The sequence below is a fragment of the Pseudophryne corroboree genome, chromosome 1 (genome assembly GCF_028390025.1).
Source record: "Pseudophryne corroboree isolate aPseCor3 chromosome 1, aPseCor3.hap2, whole genome shotgun sequence".
Taxonomy (NCBI): Eukaryota; Metazoa; Chordata; class Amphibia; order Anura; family Myobatrachidae; genus Pseudophryne; species Pseudophryne corroboree.
Window position 1 is genome coordinate 592218054 of NC_086444.1, and position 20462 is coordinate 592238515.

Below are 20462 nucleotides of genomic sequence, written 5' to 3' on the forward strand. Positions count from 1 at the left end.
GCATTCCTGGCCTCACACCAAGAAACATATTTTCGCCATATACGGTGATAATGTTAAGATGTCACGTCCTTCCTAGCCTTTATCAGCGTAGGAATGACCTCATCCGGAATGCCTTTTTTCGCTAGGATCCAGCGTTCAACCGCCATGCCGTCAAACGCAGCCGCGGTAAGTCTTGGAACAGACATGGGCCCTGTTGCAACAGGTCCTGCCTTAGAGGAAGAGGCCACGGATTTTCTGTAAGCATTTCCTGCAGATCCGGATACCAGATCCTTCGTGGCCAATCTGGAACAATGAGGATTGTACTCACTCCTCCTTTTTCTTATTATTCTCAACCCTTGTGTATGAGAGGAAGAGGAGGAAATACATAGACTGACTGGAACACCCACGGTGTCACTAGGGCGTCTACCGCTACTGCCTGAGGATCTCTTGACCAGGCGCAATAACTCTGCAGCTTTTTGTTGAGGCAGGACGCCATCCTGTCTATCTGTGGCAGTCCCCACCGAACTGCAATCTGTGCGAAGACTTCCTGATGAAGTCTCCACTCTCCAGGACGTATGTCTGGTGAGGAAGTCTGCTTCCCAGTTGTTCACTTCCGGAATGAACACTGTTGACAGTGCTCTTACATGATTCTCCGCCCAGCGAAGAATTCTGGTGGCTTTCGCCATCGCCACTCTGCTCCTTGTGCTGCCTTGGCGGTTTACATGAGCTACTGCGGTGACATTGTCTGACTGGATCAGAACCGGTTGGTCGCGAAGAAAGGTCTCCGCTTGACGTAGGGCGTTGTATATGGCCCTTAGTTCCAATATGTTGATGTGAAGACAAGTCTCTTGACTTGACCAAAGACCTTGGAAATTTCTTCCCTGTGTGACTGCTCCCCAGCCTCGGAGGCTCGCATCCGTGGTCACCAGGATTTAGTCCTGAATGCCGAATCTGCGGCCCTCTAGAAGGTGAGCACTCTGCAGCCACCACAGGAGAGATACCCTGGCCCTGGGGGATAGGGTGATCAACTGATGAATCTGTAGATGTGACCGGGACCACTTGTCCAGTAGGTCCCATTGGAAAGTCCTCGCATGGAACCTGCTGAAGGGAATGTTTTTCCCAGGACTCGAGTGCAGTGATGCACTGACACCTGTCTTGGTTTCAATAGGTCCATGACTAGAGTCATGAGTTCCTGGGCCTTCTCTATCTGAAGGTAAACCCATTTCTGGTCTGTATCCAGAATTATACCCAAGAAGGGCAGACGAGTTATAGGAACCAACTGTGACCTCGGGAAATTGAGAATCCAGCCGTGTTGCTGTGACACCTTCAGCGAAAGTGACACACTGTTCAACAACTGCTCTTTTGATCTCGCCCTTATTAGGAGATCGTCCAAGTATGGGACAACTGTGACTCCTTGCTTGCGTAGGAGCACCATTATTTCCACCAATTACCCTGAAATTGGTCATGACAATCCTGTACCGCAATTGTCAGGTACGCCTGATGGGCTGGATAAATGGGAACATGAAGGTATGCAGCCTTTATGTTTAGATACACCATCAAATCCCCCCCTTACAGGCTGGCAATGATCGCTCTGGGCGATTCCACTTTAAATTTGAACCTTTTCCCGTATAGGTTCAGAGATTTTAATTTTAAAAATAGGTCTGACCGAACCGTACGGTTTCGGGACTACAGCCAAGGTTGAGTCATATCGCCTTCCTTGTTGCAGGAGGGGAACCTTGAGCACCACCTGTTGGAGATACAATGTGTGAATTGTATTTAATATTATCTCCCTTCCTGGGGGAGAAGCCGGTAGGTCCGATAAGGAAAAACCGTCGAGGAGGCACCTTTCGAATTCCAGCTTGTAACTATTTTTTTTTTTGCCCCGGGAACCACCTGTGAGTGAACTCAGATGTGGCTGAAGAGTCGAAGACGTGCTCCCACTGGGGCGGACTCCCTTAGTGGAGCTCCAGCATCATGCGTTGGATGTAGTAGAGGCCGGGGAGGACTTCTGTTACTGGGAACTAGCTGTGCCCTGTACCCTTACCTCTGGTAAGAAAGGACGCTCCTCGTACTTTCTTGTTATATTGTGACCGAAAGGACTGCATTTGATAATGTCGTGCTTTCTTAGGCTGTGAGGGAATATAAGGCAAAAGATCAGAATTACCAGCTATAGCTGTGAAGACCAGGTCCGAGAGCCCTTCTCCACACAATTCCTCAGCCTTGTAAGGTAAACCTTCCATATGCCTCTTTTAGTCGGCATCACCTGTCCATTGCATGTTCCACAGGACACTTCTAGCAGAAATCGACATAGCGTTGACTCTAGAACCCAGTAGACTAATGTCTCTTTGGGCATGTTTTATATATACAGGTTGAGTATCCCATATCCAAATATTCCGAAATACGTAATATTCCGAAATACGGACTTTTTTGAGTGAGAGTGAGATAGTGAAACCTTTGTTTTTTGATGGCTCAATGTACACAAACTTTGTTTAATAGACAAAGTTATTAATAATATTGTATTAAATTACCTTCAGGTTGTGTGTATAAGGTGTATAAGAAACATAAATGAATTGTGTGAATGTAGACACACTTTGTTTAATGCACAAAGTAATAAGAAATATTGTCTAAAATGACCTTCAGGCTGTGTGTATAAGGTGTATATATAACAAATGTATTCTGTGCTTAGACTTAGGTCCCATCACCTTGATATCTCATTATGGTATGCAATTATTCCAAAATACGGAAAAATCCGATATCCAAAATACCTCTGGTCCCAAGCATTTTGGATAAGGGATACTCAACCTGTATATATAAGACAGCATCTTTTATATATATGTTTATATATATATATATATATATATATACACATATACTAGGGTCAATACCATGGTATCCTTATAGCGCTATAAACCCATGCCAACACAATCGCCGGTCTGAGTAGTGTACCAGAATGTGTGTAAATGGACTTCAAAGTACTTTTACTGCAAGCTATCTGCAGGATCCCTGAGGATAGCTGTTAAGTCAGCGCTACCTTTTGGGTAAACGTGACAAAGCTTTGTCCACCCTAGGGGAAGATTCCCATCGTATCCTGGCCCCAGTAGGGAAAGGATACTCCCTGAGAATTCTTTTTGGGAAGCTGCAGCTTCTTGTCTGGAGATTCCCGCTCTTTTTTTTTAAATATGTTTATTAGGAGAAAAATTATAGGTGTAACACACACATTTTACATGTTACATGATAATAGTTTAACAACGTCTTTTTCTATGACAATATCAAATTTAATGATATGTAGGAATGTACAACATTATATCTGTACAACAGCAATCACATATAATGGTTAGAGAATAACGTTAAAAGGATATCATGGATATTACAAGACATGTAGCAGGGAATGGTCATTTCGCGGTGCCATTAACAGTATAATTAAGCTAGGCAAAGAGGGTGTTCCTAAAATAATAAAGTTAAGGTTAGAATGGCGCTGATCCCCTCGTGAGAACCTCTGTATTGTACCAAGTAGTATATTTAACTACTTTACGCATGCCATCACGAGTTGATTGTGGCAGGGTTACTACATAGGGTAGCCATATTGTAAAGAATTTGGGGGAATTGGATTCCACTCTAAGAGAGCATTCGATCCAGTCCATTTGGTATAGATGTGTCAGTTTAGGAAGTAGGAGAGTTATGGGTATAGGGGTTTTGTGTATCCACTGAGACAGAATGGTCTTTTTCGAAGCTGCCGCTATCCGCGCTAGTAATAATTTATTACCTGGAGAGAGGGTACAGCCATTAGGGTCATATTGATTCCAAAAGGCCCAGCGCAAAGTAGGCGTGAGAGGAATATTTAAAGTCGCTGTAATGTAGTTACCGACATCTTTCCAGAATAGCTGTATTATAGGGCATGACCAAAGGCAATGAATGATGTCTGCGTCAGGTGAGGAACACTTGAAGCAATGGGAGTTATCAGAGATGCCCGTGAGGTATCTGAGACGGGGAGTATAGTATGCCCTGTGTAAAATTTTTAAATGCATTTCTGCATAGGAAGAAGACACCAAATATTTATTAAGTAATAAGTGCCATTGTATTATGGTCTGCAAAGGGGTGCCTGGGAAAGTGATCGACCATTTAGCTAGACCTGTGGTTTGACTATCTAAATCTATCTGACGTCTGGTGTGTGCATAGATAAAGGATGTTGGGTAGGGAGAGTGAGGATTTAAGCGCAGTTGGACGTCTAGGGGAAAGGTATAGTCTGTCTGCTGTAGGCGTGCTATCAATTGTGTTGCAAAGCTGCGGATTTGAAAATATGCAAATAGTGGTATATGCAGGTTTGGAAATTTTTGCTTTAATTGAGACAGGGTGAGCATTTCGGTACAGGTGATATTCAAGAATTGATACACTAAACGTAAGCCTTGAGAATACCAGGTCTTGATAATTGCATCGGCATTCCCGCCTTGAAAGTCTGGGTTATGGAGTAGTGGTTGGAATAAGGAGTAGGTGGGTGTCAGCCCTATGCGTTTACGAAGGTGTCGCCATGCTTTGTACGTAGCGAGCAGTAAGGGATTCGTACGTATAGACGTCAATGTGGAGGGGTCTGGAAAATGTAGTATGGTAGATAAAGCACCTTGGGGTAGCATATGCTGTTCTAGAGATGTATTAGCGTAGCTGGAGGAACCTCTCACCCAGTCAAGGGCATACCTATAGTTAGCGGCTAGAGAGTAGTCCTCTGGGCACGGTAAATTCACGCCACCTAATGTAGTCGGTTGTTTCAATTTGAAAAGGGCAATACGTGGACGCTTATTTGTCCAGATGAAAGTGTTAAGGGCCTTGTTAATTGTTTGAACATCTCGTTTGGTCAGGAGAAATGGGAGCATTTGGATCGGGTATAGCAGACGGGGGAAGGAAATCATTTTGTACAAGTGGCATCTACCCAAATATGAGACTGGCAAGCTCTGCCAGCGCGTAAAATCTTCAATCATTTTATTAATGGCGCGCGATAAGTTTAGCGTATATAGTTCAGCTAGGATAGGTGAAAAGCGCAAACCCAGGTAGGTTATAAACCCCATCGCCCATTTAAAGGGGAACCTGGAGCCCCAATTTTGTGTGGCTTTGGGGCCAAGAGCCAAAGCTTCTGTTTTATCAAAATTGATCAAAAAGCCCGAAATCAAGTGGAAATCATGGAGCATGGACAATAGAGAAAGGAACGCCGGTATGGGATCATTAAAATATAATAGCAGGTCATCAGCAAAGGCCGAAACTTTCACTGATTGTGGACCAATTTTTATCCCTTCCCAGGCAGCATTCTGCACGCAAGTGCGTATCAGTGGGTCTAGAGCTAGGTTAAAAAGTAGGGGAGATAGGGGGCATCCCTGGCGAGTACCTCTATGCAGAGAGAAGTCTGGTGTGTTCAATCCATTAATGGTTAGGTGAGCTTGAGGATTAGAGTAAAGCATAGTAAAGACTTTAGTGAACCCCTCACCGAATTGTTGAGTATGGAAGATCCTAAGTAGGTGCGCCCAAGATACCCGATCAAACGCTTTGTCGGCATCGCAGCTGACCACTAGCGCTTTAGATGTTGTAGAGTCTTTGACACTATGTATTGCTGCTATCAGGGTGCGCACATTATGCACGGACGTCCTAGTCTTCACAAACCCTGTTTGGGCTGGATGTAGAATGCGTATTAGTATCGGTTGGAGGCGAGTGGCCAATAATTTGGTGAATAGTTTTAGGTCTTGGTTGAGAAGGGATATGGGTCTATAGGACTGGACATAGGAAGGGTCTTTACCCGGTTTTGGGAATACTACTATTCTAGCTTCAGTGAATCTCGGGGGGGGAGGTGAGCCATTCAGCAGTGCATTAAATAATGTCAATAAATATGGTATTATGTGAGGAGCTAGCATCTTATAGTATACTGCCCCAAACCCATCTGGGCCCGGCGACTTCCCATTATGGAGTGATTTAATCAAAAACAGTAGCTCTGTGTCTGTTACGGGGCACGTTAATGATTCCCGCTCTTCCTCCGTTAATGTGGGCACGTCAGCTTTATCTAGAAACTTCATACCCTCTGTGGGACTATCTAAAGGTGCTGCGTATAAGTTAGTATAATATTGTAGGAAGGTGTCTGACATAGTTTGCGTATCCATAGTTAAAGTGGTTGGGTCCGTGTGTAAGCTAGTTATGCGAGAAGGGGCTGTAGATGACTTCACTAAGTTGGCCAGTAGTTTACCTGATTTATTACCCCCTCGGAAGAATTTATTCCGGTGGACATCGTAGGAGAAACTGGCTCGTTCAGTGTAAAGTGCATCATAAAGATGTTTCGCATCAGCGTAGTTTTGTCTGTTGTCTGGGGAGTCATTTAATAACATTGTATTATATGCTTCAGTTAAGGCCTTGCTCAAATCACACAACTGGGTATTCAATAGCTTGCGTTTTCTAGAAACATATTCTAGTATTTGTCCACGGACAACTGGTTTCGAAGCCGACCAAAATAAATTAATGTCGTTCTCATGAATTTTATTGTCCTCAGTATAGTTAAGGAATGCTCTAGTAAGGAATTTATCAAAGTCCTCAGATGTTTCCAAATATGCAGGGAAACGCCAATTATAGGATCTGGGCAAGGGGGTATCTAGAGTAATTGATATCCAAATTGGGGCATGGTCCGAGAGAGAGATTGGCTCGATTTTAGTATCCACTATATGATGCAAAAGAGAATCAGTGATTAGCCAATAGTCTAATCTAGAGGAGGAATGGTGTGGGTGGGAGTAGAAGGTATATTCTCGAGCGTCTGGGTTGCGCATTCTCCACGGATCGGTTAGTCGTAGAGAAGAGGTAAGTAGTGTGAGTGAGGGTGGAGTGGTAATTGCGGATGCACCAGACATAGATGTTTTATCTAGACCAGCTGATTGTACACAATTAAAGTCCCCTCCCATAATAATTTCCCCCTCTGCCCAACCCTGCAAACCTGCATATATATCAGAGAAGAAAGTTGCATTAGGGCCGTTAGGGGCATATATATTAGCTATCGTATACAGCGTATTTAATATTTTTAATTTTAAGAACAGAAATCTACCCTCTTGGTCGACCAAACTATCTATGATAGTGGCTGGCAGTGATCTATTAAGAATAGTTAGGACGCCTCTGCGTTTGGATGTGTATGAGGCTGTTCTATACTCTCCCACCCACGTATCTCGTAGTACATTGGGATCGGAGGTCCGCCAATGAGTTTCCTGCAATAACACTACATCAGGTTTTAGTCGTTTCAAATAGGTAAGGACCTTTTTCCGTTTGATGGGAGTATTAAGTCCATCTACGTTCCAGGACACTAACCGAAATCGTGATTGCACTATTGTTGGAGGATCAGGAGTTGACGGCATCAGCCGATACCGACCCTAGGCCAACATTGAAAAACAATATACCATACCCGTCGATCCCAGTCCTTCCCAGCGAGCGGACCTTTATGGATCAATGATGAGAAATAATAAATGTAAAACATCAAGTACATTCCTATCACAATATGTGAACTATGTGTGTGCACAGTAACAATGTTATGAACTAAGTTACAGAACCATTTTAACATTTTGCGAACCCATATGGGCGCCCTATTAACCCATGTCAGCCTCCAAATGGAGAGCACTAAAACGTTTGCGGAGGGTATCCTCCAACTTGGTGACCAGGGGCACCATATTCCAAAACAGTATGACAAAAGATGAGAAAGTAGGGTGAGGGGAAAGGAATATAATAAGAAAAGGAGTAATAGAGGCTTTTGTAGAGGGGGAAAGGAGTATTGAGAAATAAACAAAAGAACATAGCCAAGGTGGTACTGTCGGGTCGCGGCCCTCTTCGAGCTCCAGCCTCGGCAGCAATCCATCTCTACAGTGTAGAGATACATTTTAAATAACTTTTCAAACAGGAGGAAGTTATTGGACTTTAACATGAATGGGTCAGTCAGAGGTGACTATCGGCCCACTTGAGAAGGACACTTAGAGTCAATCAGCATCATCTGTACCCGAAAGAAGAGCTGCATCCAAAGAGTTCACGAAATTCCTGGCCTCCTGTACGGTTTCAAAAAAATGGGTTTTCCCACCATAGGTGATTCTTAGCTTGGCCGGATACATCAACGCAAATCTGTGGCCTAGTTCGTATAGATGTTTTCAGACAGGTGAGAACTCTCGTCTTCTTGCAGCAACCAGATATGAAAAGTCCTGAAACAATAGAATCCTGGAGTCCTGGTATCGAAGGTCCGTGTATTTCCTGTAGGCCTCCAGCAAACGGACTTTATCGGCATAATTGAGAATTCTCATGATGACCGGTCTGGGCCTATCTCTGCCGGATTGGTGATCGGGACCGATCCGATGGACACGTTCCACTAGGATGGAGCCCGTTGCTGATACGCATCCCAGCTCCCTGGGTAGCCACTGGGACACCAGGGCCATGAGTTCGGAGAATTTCACAGATTCTGGCAAGCCCACCAGACGTACATTATTTCTTCTATTCCGATTTTCCAAATCTTCTAATTTGTCTTGCAAAGATACCATCAGCTTGTCGTGTTCCATCTGGGTCGTTTTAACTGTTGACAGATCATCCTCTAGATCCGAAATTCGTTGCTCTGCCTCGGAGATACGTTGATCATGGGCTGTGAGTTGTGCAAGCGCTGAATCCAGAGAGGTTTTTAGGGGTGCCAGTTTTTGATCCAGCAGAGATGAGAGTATATTTGTAATTTCATTCGTAGTGAAGGATTTGGAAGGATCCATAATTGGCATGGGTTGCCCCCTAGGACTAGAGCCTTGACTATACGTCGGGGAGACAGGGGCACTGTTAGCGGGATTTTCACGATTTTTGCCTTTACCCGACTGAGCACCCCGTGGGTTACGTAATGATTTAGACATGAATTTGTCCATAGTATTAACAGATTCAGGGAGATCTATATCGCGGTCCAGAGGGCCGTGGTGAGTAGCCCCGTAGGGAGAGTGTTCTGATCTGGACCCTCCACAATCCTAGTACTGACTGAACATATGTGTAGGGATGGGATTGTGAGACAATATACTGAGGGGTATCTTCGGGGAGCTGCGAGTGTGTAAATATCTCTCGCAGGTGGAGATGGAGTAATGGCCCAGACTAAGCGTCAAGTATGACCCACTCCTGAAGGTCGGTATGTTAAGCGGTGGGAGCCAGTGTCCACTGAGTATTCCTCCAGCCTTTCCTCCAATCCGCACTTCTAGCCTTCAGTTTATAGGGGGTATCGGGCTTATGCTTTCTCCGTCTGTTCCCCTGTTTTTTTGTTTTTTTTATTTTTTTGTTTTTTTCCCCTTGTTTGTTTGTTTGTAGTTTGCTATTGATATATATATATAAATATATATAAAGGGGTATGGGTATATATATATAGTAGCCGGGGGAGGGGGGGGGGAGGTCAGGTAGGGGGAAGGTAGAGTTGGTTGCCTGTGTTCCAGTAGCTGACTATCTGGTACATATATGTATGCTCACAGACTATGCCCCAGGGTGAGAGGCTCCCAGGCAGGCCCAGGCCCCGGCCACCACCGTCCGTCGCACCCCCGACTCAAGGCGAACCTCTATGGTCTTCCTCCCCCGCTGGGACCCCTCAGACCGCCAGTCCGTAAGGTGTACTCACTCTGGGGCCCAGCGGGAGAGATGCAGCAGGGAGCCGCTGACGCGCTGGTAAGACGGCCGCCGGCCTTCTCGCGGTCTCGTCCAGCGTCCGCGATGACAGCGTTCCCGGGTAGCAGAGGCAGGCGGCGTGTGGCGAGGTGAGTCTCTCAGCCGTGGGCAGCGTCAGCACGGGTGTCCAGCGTCCCGGAGGAGCTTACTGTCTTGTCTCGAGGTCCCCGGAGCCACTGTCGGTACGGAGGATAAATCGAGGCCCCGGCTTCTATGTGCCTCTAAGGCCGCAATCCGCGGGAGCAGTAAAAACTACTCCCCGATTCCGCGGCTTGGACAGGGGCACTGCAGTGGGGATAGGAGAGGTAGTGGGGCTGCTAAGAGTCTTGAGTGAGCCCAGAAATGGGCTTTTTATGGGTATTTAAGCCCCGTTTTTCAGGAGCTCCTGTAAAAGGTGTCTGTCTCTTTTAACAGTCAGGCCACACCCCGATTCCCGCTCTTTTTCTTCATGAGAGGAGGGAAATTTACCTCAGCTTTCTTCCCCTTAAACATGTGTACCCTCGTGTCAGGGACAGATGAGTCATCAGTGATATGCAAAACATCTTTTATTACAATAATCATATATTGAATACTTTTCTGCCAGTTTTGGCTGTAACTTTGCATTATCGTAGTCGACACTGGAGTCAGACTCCGTGTCGATATCAGTGTCTATTATTTTGGATAGTGAGCATTGTGAGACTCTGAAGGTCTCTGCGACATAGGGACAGACCTGTGTAGATTCACTGTCTGTTCTCTAATCTTTTGTGCAATAAATTTACCTCAGCACTTTATTTCACATATCCAATCAGGTGTCGGCGTTGTCGACGGAGACACCACTCACACACACATTTGCTCCATCTCCTCCTTAGGAGAGCCTTTTACCTCAGACATGTCGACAAACACGTACCGACACACCACACACTCAGGGAATGCTCATCTGAAGATAATTCCCCCACAAGGCCCTTTGGAGAGACAGAGAGAGAGAGTATGCCAGCACACACCCCAGCGCTATATGACCCAGGAAAAAACACAGCAATTTAATGTTTACCCAGTAGCGCTGTTATTATCTGCGCCGAATTATGTGCCCGCCCCCCCCCCCTCTTCTTTAAAACCCTCTCTTCTACCGTGGTATAAGCAGGGGAGAGTCCGGGGAGCTTCCTCTCAGCTGTGCTGTGGAGAAAAACATGGCGCTGGTGAGTGCTGAGGGAGAAGCCCCGCCCCCTCGACGGCGGGCTTCTGTCCCGCTAAAAGTGTAAAATTGGCGGGGGCTCATGCATATATACAGTGTCCAGCTGTATATATGCTCCTTTTGCCAAATAAGAGGTTTATATTGCTGCCCAGGGCGCCCCCTCCTGCGCGCTGCACCCTGTGACCGGAGTATGTGAGGTGTGTGGGAGCAATGGCGCACAGCTGCAGTGCTGTGCGTTACCTCAGTGAAGATCATGAAGTCTTCTTTTCTTCTCATACTCACCCGGCTTCTATCTTCCGGCTCTGCGAGGGGAACGGCGGCGCGGCTCCGGGACGGACGGCGAGGGTGAGATCCTGCGTACCAATCCCTCTGGAGCTAATGGTGTCCAGTAGCCTAAGAAGCAGGACCTAGCTTCAGAGAGTAGGGCTGCTTCTCTCCCCTCAGTCCCACGATGCAGGGAGTCTGTTGCCAGCAGAGCTCCCTGAAAATAAAAAACCTAACAAAATACTTTCTATCAGTAAACTCAGGAGAGCTCACTGAAAAGCACCCAACTCGTCTGGGCACAGTATCAAACTGAGGTCTGGAGGAGGGGCATAGAGGGAGGAGACAGTGCACACCAGGAACTAAATTCATTCTTAAAGTGCCCATGTCTCCTGCGGAGCCCGTCTATCCCCATGGTCCTTACGGAGTCCCCAGCATCCTCTAGGACGTTAGAGAAACATATATACACCCGTATGCAGATTTGTAAGCATCAGTGTGAACATACTGTACCTATACATACACCATAGGGTTATGTAGGCTAGCTTTGGGGTCTATTCATGAAGCAGTGAAAAGTGTGGAGAAGTGAGCCAAGTTGCCAATGGCAGCCAATCAGCATTGAAGTAACATTTATAATGTGCATACTATACAATTGTACGGAGAAGCTGATTGGTTGCCATGGGCAGCTTCTCTACAAGATTTTATCTCTCACCCATCATACAATGGATACTTTTGATCTCTTTTTGTTTTGTGGGACTATACCACTACAGGAACAATTATGACCACCTAATATGGAAACTATAGGTGCACAGAAGGGTAAAAGCTGGTTCTGCACTGCACAGGGGATATTTTTCACTTTGTAAAATACCTCCTGTATGCGTCTTCAATAAATTTAAATTCAGTAAATGTTCTGTGCATAGGCTAGATGTTCACAAATGGTCACAGGGTATCTCAAATATATTTAGTTCTAATGAACAGATTAACTTTGTTATTCTCATTAGCAGTTTTATAAAAATAAAAATGACAGAAAAACACAACAGTTACGTCAGTACCGGCAGCTGTGTGTGCCCGAATGGAGAGTCACTTGAATTGTGGGCGCCGGCATGCAAAACACTTGAATTGCCCCATAGAGGTGATAAGCAGCATTACACTTTTATTATATAGTATAGCATTTACTTACTTGCAAAAGTAAACAGGTAATTAGCTAAAAACATATGTAAATAACAGATGGGAATAATAATCAATAATGTTATAATTGTGTACTGATATGGTGGGTGGGGGGCAGGGTGCAAATGTAGGATATACACACAGTCATCAGCCATAACATTATACCTGCCTAGTATTGTTTAGGTACCCTTGTGGAATCAAAATAGCTATGACCCGTCGAAGCATGGACTCCACAAGACCACTGGAGTTTTTTCATTTCAGCTCTGGGCCCCATATCATCTGCACTCCCTGCACCTAATGTAGCTACGCCCTTGTCCTTGAAAACCATTATGTTGCTAACTATTTTTTTTTTTTTTTCTTCTCGTCTCTCAGGTATGTGAAATCATTGCTACTATGCTACCAGGCTCAGACTGACACACATGCTGCGTGCAAACCACATCTTTGTTTTTCTTGTAATTTCCTATGTATGTGATTGAATTTATCGTGAATAGCTAGAGTAGTTTTAGTCTGTTGACCCATCCTGTGCAATTTGTTCTATGATCAATTAGCATTTCAATCAGGTGACTAAATGTTCAGAAGTAGGCCTGTTCCTAATCAGAGACAGTATTTCTTTAGAGTCAGTTAAGGGATCAGCTTGCTCGGGGTAGTTTGCTGGAATCTATTAAGTGTGGAATTAATAAGTGTGTTATCCGAACAGTTAAAAAAATCCAGTTGAACAAACATTGAAAAACAACAAGAAAAGGTAACTTACTTTAACAACTTACTCTAACTCCACTTAAACCATAAAACACATACAACCTCAGCATGTTCATCAAACTACTGTTTCTAATTTCAGCTCATGGAACACTCACCCTGAAACTCACCCCTCTGTACACATTACAGCTTCTATTCTCCACTCCCCTCTTCTAAACATTCATGAGATTTATACTTTCCTCTCTGCAAGTACTTTGACAACCGCAATTGGCCACCAGTATAAACACTCGCAAACATCCACCAATATTTATCTCACTCTTCTGCTTTTATTAGCTGGTGACATATCACCAAATCCAGGCCCCAACCACCTTTCCCTCTCACACTCTGCTGTCTCAAAACAACATAGAAAACCATCTAACCTCATAAATATCACGTGTCTCCCATCCCCCCTCCAAATCACTAAAATGTGCCTTGTTGAATGCACGCTCTGTTTGTAACAAATTAACATCCATCCATGACCTCTTCATATCTTACAACTTTAATCTGCTGGCTATAACAGAAACATGGCTCACACAATCAGACACAACCTCCCCTGCAGCACTGTCACATGGTGGTTTCCACTTCTCACACACATCTAGGCCTAATAATAGTAAAGGTGGTGGGTTCGGAATCTTACTGTCAGTTTTTCACATACACTGTTCTACCTCAGGTTCCATCACCCGCATTCACCTCATTTGAAGTTCACTCTATCAGGATTTTCACCCCCTTCTCTCTGCATGTTGCAGCTATCTATCGCCCTCTTGGGCAACCTAAACAACAATTTCTAGAAGATTTTTCTGCCTGGCTCCAACACTTCTTACCCTCTTACATCTCCACCATCATAATGGGCGATTTTAATATAGCTATTGACAGTCCACAATCTGTTCATGCATCCAAACTCCTCTCTCTAACCTCCTCTCTTGGCCTAACCCAATGGTCCGACTCCTCTACTCACCAGGAGGGCCACTGCCTTGATCTTGTGTTCACCAGGCTCTGCTCAGTTTCCGAATTCACTAACACTCTTTTCCCTCTCTCTGATTACAACCTGATCACCTTCACAATCTCTTCTATTACTTTAAATTCTAGGACACTAAAACCAAGCAAGCCTCCTCTAACCCGCAGAAATACTAACAATATACATTTTCAACAACTTTCCACTTCTCTGCAACAACTGCTCTCACCAATCTCTACATTTACTACACCTGACACTGCTGTATCACACCTGCACTAGACCCTAGAGAGTGCCCTTGATGAAGTGGCTCCAGCTACCCATCACACTCCACGTAGGCTAAGATGCCAACCATGGCACTCTAAATCAACAAGACACCTACAAAAACTGTCACGTAAAGTAGAACGTCAGTGGCGGAAATCTCAGAATCCAAGTCACTTTCTCACATATAAGACTACCTACCACTCCTATCGTCAGGCCCTGGACACTGCCAAACAAACATATTTCCAATCTCTCATCTCTTATCATGCCAACAACCCCAAGCGACTTTTTAATACATTTAAATCACTTCTTTACCCTCCCTCACCTCCCCCACTAGCTACTATCCGTGCACAAGAACTTGCTTCCTACTTCAAGGATAAGATTGATAAAATCCGAGATGAAATGGTATGCTCTAACTCAGCCAGTGACCTGCTCAATTCCCTACCTGAACCCTCTGGCACTTTCTCTTCATTTGATCCCACAAGTGAAGATGAAGTATCAACACTCTTTTCATCCTCCTACTCCACTACCTCTCCTCTTGATCCTATACCCTCACAGGTCAGTAAAACTTTGTCTCCTGTGCTTATCCCAACCTTAACTAAAATCTGTAATCTCTCTCTCTCTACTGGTATCTTTCCCTCTCTGTTTAAACATGCAGTGATTACTCCCATTCTAAAAAAACACAACTCTGATCCAAACACACTCTCTAATTACCGTCCCATTTCTCAGCTACCCAGTCCCTCCAAGCTACTTGAGAGGCTTGCCTACACTTGCCTTACACACTTTCTTAACTCGCACAACTTATTGGACCCACTTCAGTCAGGCTTCCGTGCCCAACACTCCACAGAGACGGCACTGACCAAAGTAGTGAATGATCTAGTCACTGCTAGATCAAAAGGCCATTACACACTACTTATTCTTCTAGATCTCTCTGCTGCTTTTGACACTGTTGACCACTCTCTTCTCATACAAACACTACAATCCCTAGGTCTTCAGGACACAGCCCTTTCTTGGTTCTCATTCTACCAATCTAATCGCTCTTTCAGTGTTCACTTCTCTGATTCTACCTCCTCTTCTCTACCTCTATCAGTTGGAGTACCGCAAGGCTCAGTCTTAGGTCCTCTGCTTTTCTCAATCTATACCTCCTCTCTTGGTAAACTAATCAGCTCCTTTGGATTTCAGTATCATTTGTACGCTGATGATACTCAAATCTACCTATCCTCCCCAGATTTATCACCACCAGTATTAGCTCGTGTCACTGGATGCCTGTCTGCCATTTAATATTGGATGTCATCTCGCCACCTCAAACTCAACATTTCCAAAACCGAATTAATTATTTTCCCACCAGCTAAGAGTAGTTACCAACCTGATATCTCTATAACTGTTGACAATGCAACTATCCACCCCACCCCACAAGCTCGTTGTCTAGGTGTCACCCTTGACTCTGAACTGTCCTTTGTTCCACACATTCAATCTGTCTCTAAATCATGTTACATGCACCTTAAAAACATATCCAAAATACGCCCTTATCTTACACAAGACACTGCAAAAACTCTAATCCATGCACTCATCATTGATTATTGTAATAGTCTCCTTACTGGTCTTCCCAAACATAGGCTATCACCACTTCAATCCATTTTAAATGCAGCTGCGAGGCTAATCTTCCTCGCCAGACGTTCTTTATCTGCTGATCCGCTCTGTCAGTCCCTCCATTGGTTACCGGTATTCTACCGTGTCAAATATAAAATACTTTTACTTACATACAAGGCTATTAACCAAAGTGCACCATCATACATCTCCTCACTCATCTCAAAATATATCCCTACCAGACCTCTCCGCTCTGCACAAGATCTGCGTCTCTCATCCACATGTATTACCTGTTCCCACTCAAAATTACAGGACTTTACCCGGGCTTCACCCACTCTGTGGAATGCACTCCCACGCACAATAAGACTCTCCTCTAGTCTCCAAACCTTTAAGCGTTCTCTGAAAACTCATCTCTTCAGACAAGCCTACCAAATTTCAGACCCACACACATAACCTTCACAGCTTCCCTATCAAGTTACATCCCCTCTGTACAGTCCACATAAACTCACATTTTGTCTTCCAACATTGCTGGGTGATCATATCATATACAACCCATTAAGAACCTAGCAACCTGGGGAACCATTATGTAACAGGTAGCATCTATCCTTGTGTATCAATGCCTATTTCCCTATAGATTGTTAGCTTGCGAGCAGGGCCTTCCTACCTCTGTCTGTCTGTCTGTCTGTCTTTGCCCAGTTTTGTTCTATAATTGTTGTTCTAATTGTAAAGCGCAACGGAATATGCTGCGCTATATAAGAAACTGCTAATAAATAAATAATATTGTTGAGCGCTGGCAAATGAGCTCTTGGGCTGCGAAAAATCAGTGACATTTCATACAGAATAGTGTTTAATCCAACAAATACATGTGTTTTATCCCCTACAAAGAGGAAAAGCTACAAACCTGAGTGTGGCCATTGACGATCACTTCTTCTGCAAATCTTACTTTCACTGGGTTACTTTTTAATTTGGCCCTCTTCTCTGCTGTAAGGAAAGATGACTTGGGACTCTATTGAAAACAAAATGAATGCAGTCATTTTTCACATTTTAAAACATTATGGGGTATATGCAATTGTGGTCGAATTCCCGAAATTGGCGAATTTCGGGTCATTTTCGACCAAAAAAAAAAATTCGCCTATGCAATGCAGTGCTTTCCGACCAAAAAACGGACTTTCAAAATTCGACTTTTTGAAATTCGACTTTTTTGCAAATTCGACTTTTCTGCAATGATACAAGTGCTGCAATTCGACCAAAGCATATTCAATTCAAGTTTGGAAATTCGACAGCAGTGCTTTTAGACAGCAAATTCGTCATTTTCAATCCGCCACACTTTGGAGGGTGAAAACAAATAAAAAAATTTTAAACATGTTTTTTTTGGTGTTTTTTTTTTTGGGAATAGCAGATCTATTTACATTAGAAGGGATTAGGTACTTTTTTTTTTTGGGGGGGAGGCACAAATATTATTTATATATTTTTTAAAATATTATTTATTTATTTATTTTTTTTTTTATTGCTGGAACGGTAAAATCAGAAAAAAAAATGGCGTGGGGTCCCCCCTCCAAAGCATAACCAGCCTCGGGCTCATTGAGCTGGTCCTGGTTCTAAAAATGCGGGGAAAAAATTGACAGGGGATCCCCCGTATTTTTAAAACCAGCACCGGGCTCTGCGCCTGGTGCTGGTGCCAAAAATACGGGGGACAAAAAGAGTAGGGGTCCCCCGTATTTTTAACACCAGCATCGGGCTCCACTAGCTGGACAGATAATGCCACAGCCGGGGGTCACTTTTATGCCGTGCCCTGCGGCCGTGGCATCAAATATCCAACTAGTCACCCCTGGCCGGGGTACCCTGGGGGAGTGGGGACCCCTTCAATCAAGTGGTCCCCCCCCCCCAGCCACCCAAGGGCCAGGGGTGAAGCCCGAGGCTGTCCCCCCCCATCCAATGGGCTGCGGATGGGGGGGCTGATAGCCTTTGTGATAAAAAAAAGATATTGTTTTTTCCATTAGTACTACAAGTCCCAGCAAGCCTCCCCCGCAAGCTGGTACTTGGAGAACCACAAGTACCAGCATACGGGAGAAAAGCGGGCCCGCTGGTACCTGTAGTACTACTGGGAAAAAAATACCCAAATAAAAACAGGACACACACACCGTCGACAGTAAAACTTTATTTCACACTACCGACACACACATACTTACCTATGTTCACACGCCGACATCGGTCCTCTTCTCCATGTAGAATCCACGGATACCTGAAAAGCAAAGTTCAATATACTCACCTCAGGGTCCAGAGATAAATCCACGTACTTGGCAAAAAAAGAAAACGCAAATACCCGCTCCAGAACGGACTGAAAGGGGTCCCATGCTGACACATGGGACACCTTTCCACGAATGAGGCCTGTCAGTGACAGCTGTCACTGACAGGTCTCTAAGCCAATCAGGAAGCGCAACTTCGTTGCGCTCACCTGATTGGCTGATCGCTGTGACAGCGCATCGCACAGCTCCCTCCATTATATTCAATGGTGGGAACTTAGCGGCTAGCGGTGAGGTCACCCGCCGGTCAGCGGCTGACCGGCGGGTGACCCCACCGCTAGCCGCAAAGTTCCCACCATTGAAAGTAATGGAGCGGCTTTGCGAGGCGCTGTCAGAGTACAGACGGCGTCCAGCCAATCAGGTGAGCGCCACGGCAGTAGCGCTTCCTGATTGGCTGAAGGGACATCAGTGACAGGAGTCACGTGATGTCCCGGCATTCGGGGAAAGGAGTCTAATGTGAAAACATTGGACCCCTTTCATTAGTCCGGTGGATCGTGTTCGGTTTGTTTTTTTACAAAGTACGTGGATTTACCTCTGGACCTGGACCTCTGGACGCTGGAAGGTGAGTATAATTTTTTGACAGGTACCCTCGGATCGTCGGAGATCGTTGCAGTCGGCGTGTCAACACAGGTAAGTATGTGTGTGTCGGCGTATGAAATAAAGTTTTACTATCAAGGTGTGTGTGTCCTGTTTTTATTTGGGTATTTTTTTCCCAGTAGTACTACAGGTACCAGCGGGCCCGTTTTTCTCCCGCATGCTGGTACTTGTGGTTCTCCAAGTACCAGCTTGCGGGGGAGGCTTGCTGGGACTTGTAGTACTAATGGAAAAAACAATATCTTTTTTTTTAACACAAAGGCTATCAGCTCCCCCATCCGCAGCCCATTGGATGGGGGGGGACAGCCTCGGGCTTCACCCCTGGCCCTTGGGTGGCTGGGGGGGGGGGACCCCTTGATTGAAGGGGTCCCCACTCCCCCAGGGTACCCCGGCCAGGGGTGACTAGTTGGATATTTGATGCCACGGCCGCAGGGCACGGCATAAAAGTGACCCCCGGCTGTGGCATTATCTGTCCAGCTAGTGGAGCCCGGTGCTGGTTTTAAAAATACGGGGGATCCCTGGCCGATTTTTCCCCTGCATTTTTAGAACCAGGACCAGCTCGATGAGCCCGAGGCTGGTTATGCTTTGGAGGGGGGACCCCACGCCATTTTTTTTTCGGGTTTTTCACCGTTTTTTCCCGTTTTTTAAAATCGCGGCAAAATCCGCCAAATCGGCCGATTTTCGCCCGCGACTCTGGCGAATCCGTTTTTCATTGCATATGGTGAATTCCGGAAGCCACCTTCCGGAATTCACCTGGCGAATTTGGTCGAATTGAAAAAACGGCGATAATTGCCGCGAATTCGCCCGCTATTGCATATACCCCTATATCTATTAGTATACCAAATCCAATAATCACCAATGTCTTCAGCCAAATAATGACACAATTCCATTTGAAAACTCACAAATGATTATAAAATAGTACTGGAAGAGATGATAATTAGCTAAAGAGGAACTACAGTATAGTTAGAGGGTTATACTTACAACTCAGCTGCTAATATAATTTAAGATTTAAGGAAGAGTAACATCAAAGTATTCAGCATGCATACCGCCATGTCTCTTTCTAGTTCTGTCATTGATGGTTGTTACTTAACAGCATTTATTATTATTAATTATGCGCATTAGGAAAATTGTCTTTGAGAAAGTAATTTAAAAGCCTCTCGCTCCTGGTGTCACCATGTGTGCATTGGTCCACAATGTACCTGAATCGTTGAATTTGTTTTTGTCACTGTTCATTTTGTCCACTTGTACAACTGTAATTACTGTATTGCTCTGCTGTCCTTTGATATGTACATTCCTCTTTCTCCTCCTCTTCCCTTGTGTCTGCTGTTGACACTCGGTAGAACAGATGTACTGAGTTATTATATTTTTAAAACCCTACCAAGCTCTACAGTCATACAGTGTGTCATCTATTAGAAGACTCGTTGCTTATCAAATTAATCCACAAATGTATAAAGGAAAGTTTAGAGCTTTGACGATGTTTTGCATCTGATGGCGATGGTTTTTCCATTCAATGGCTTAGGCCTAATGGTTCACGGTTTGCTTTTTTCACCTTTACCAACCCTAGTCAGGAGCCCTTTAGGATAATAGTCTTTTTGAGGGTATAACATCAGAAGTCTCAATAAAAAATTTTCATATTTAGTGGGAAGACAGATGCTAGATTTCTTCATAAGAAATTCAATTGAACTGATATGGCGATATCTGAAGAGGTATTGTCAAGATATAAGTATGCCCCAATACTTGGTTACAGGCTATGGTGATTAATATTAAACCCCTAATGGTGGTTATTTAACTGTAGCTAAAA

The 20462-nt window shown here is 44.7% G+C and overlaps 1 protein-coding gene across 2 annotated transcripts in view; it reads right to left on the reverse strand.

Moving 5' to 3' along the window:
* FRMPD1 (FERM and PDZ domain containing 1) overlaps window positions 1-20462 on the reverse strand; it is a 371129-nt gene that overhangs the window by 63750 nt on the left and 286917 nt on the right. For both annotated transcript variants that reach the window (XM_063914260.1, XM_063914259.1), the window contains exon 6: window positions 16666-16770. In XM_063914260.1, the coding sequence (XP_063770330.1) occupies window positions 16666-16770 (105 nt within the window). The remainder of the gene's footprint in view (window positions 1-16665; window positions 16771-20462) is intronic.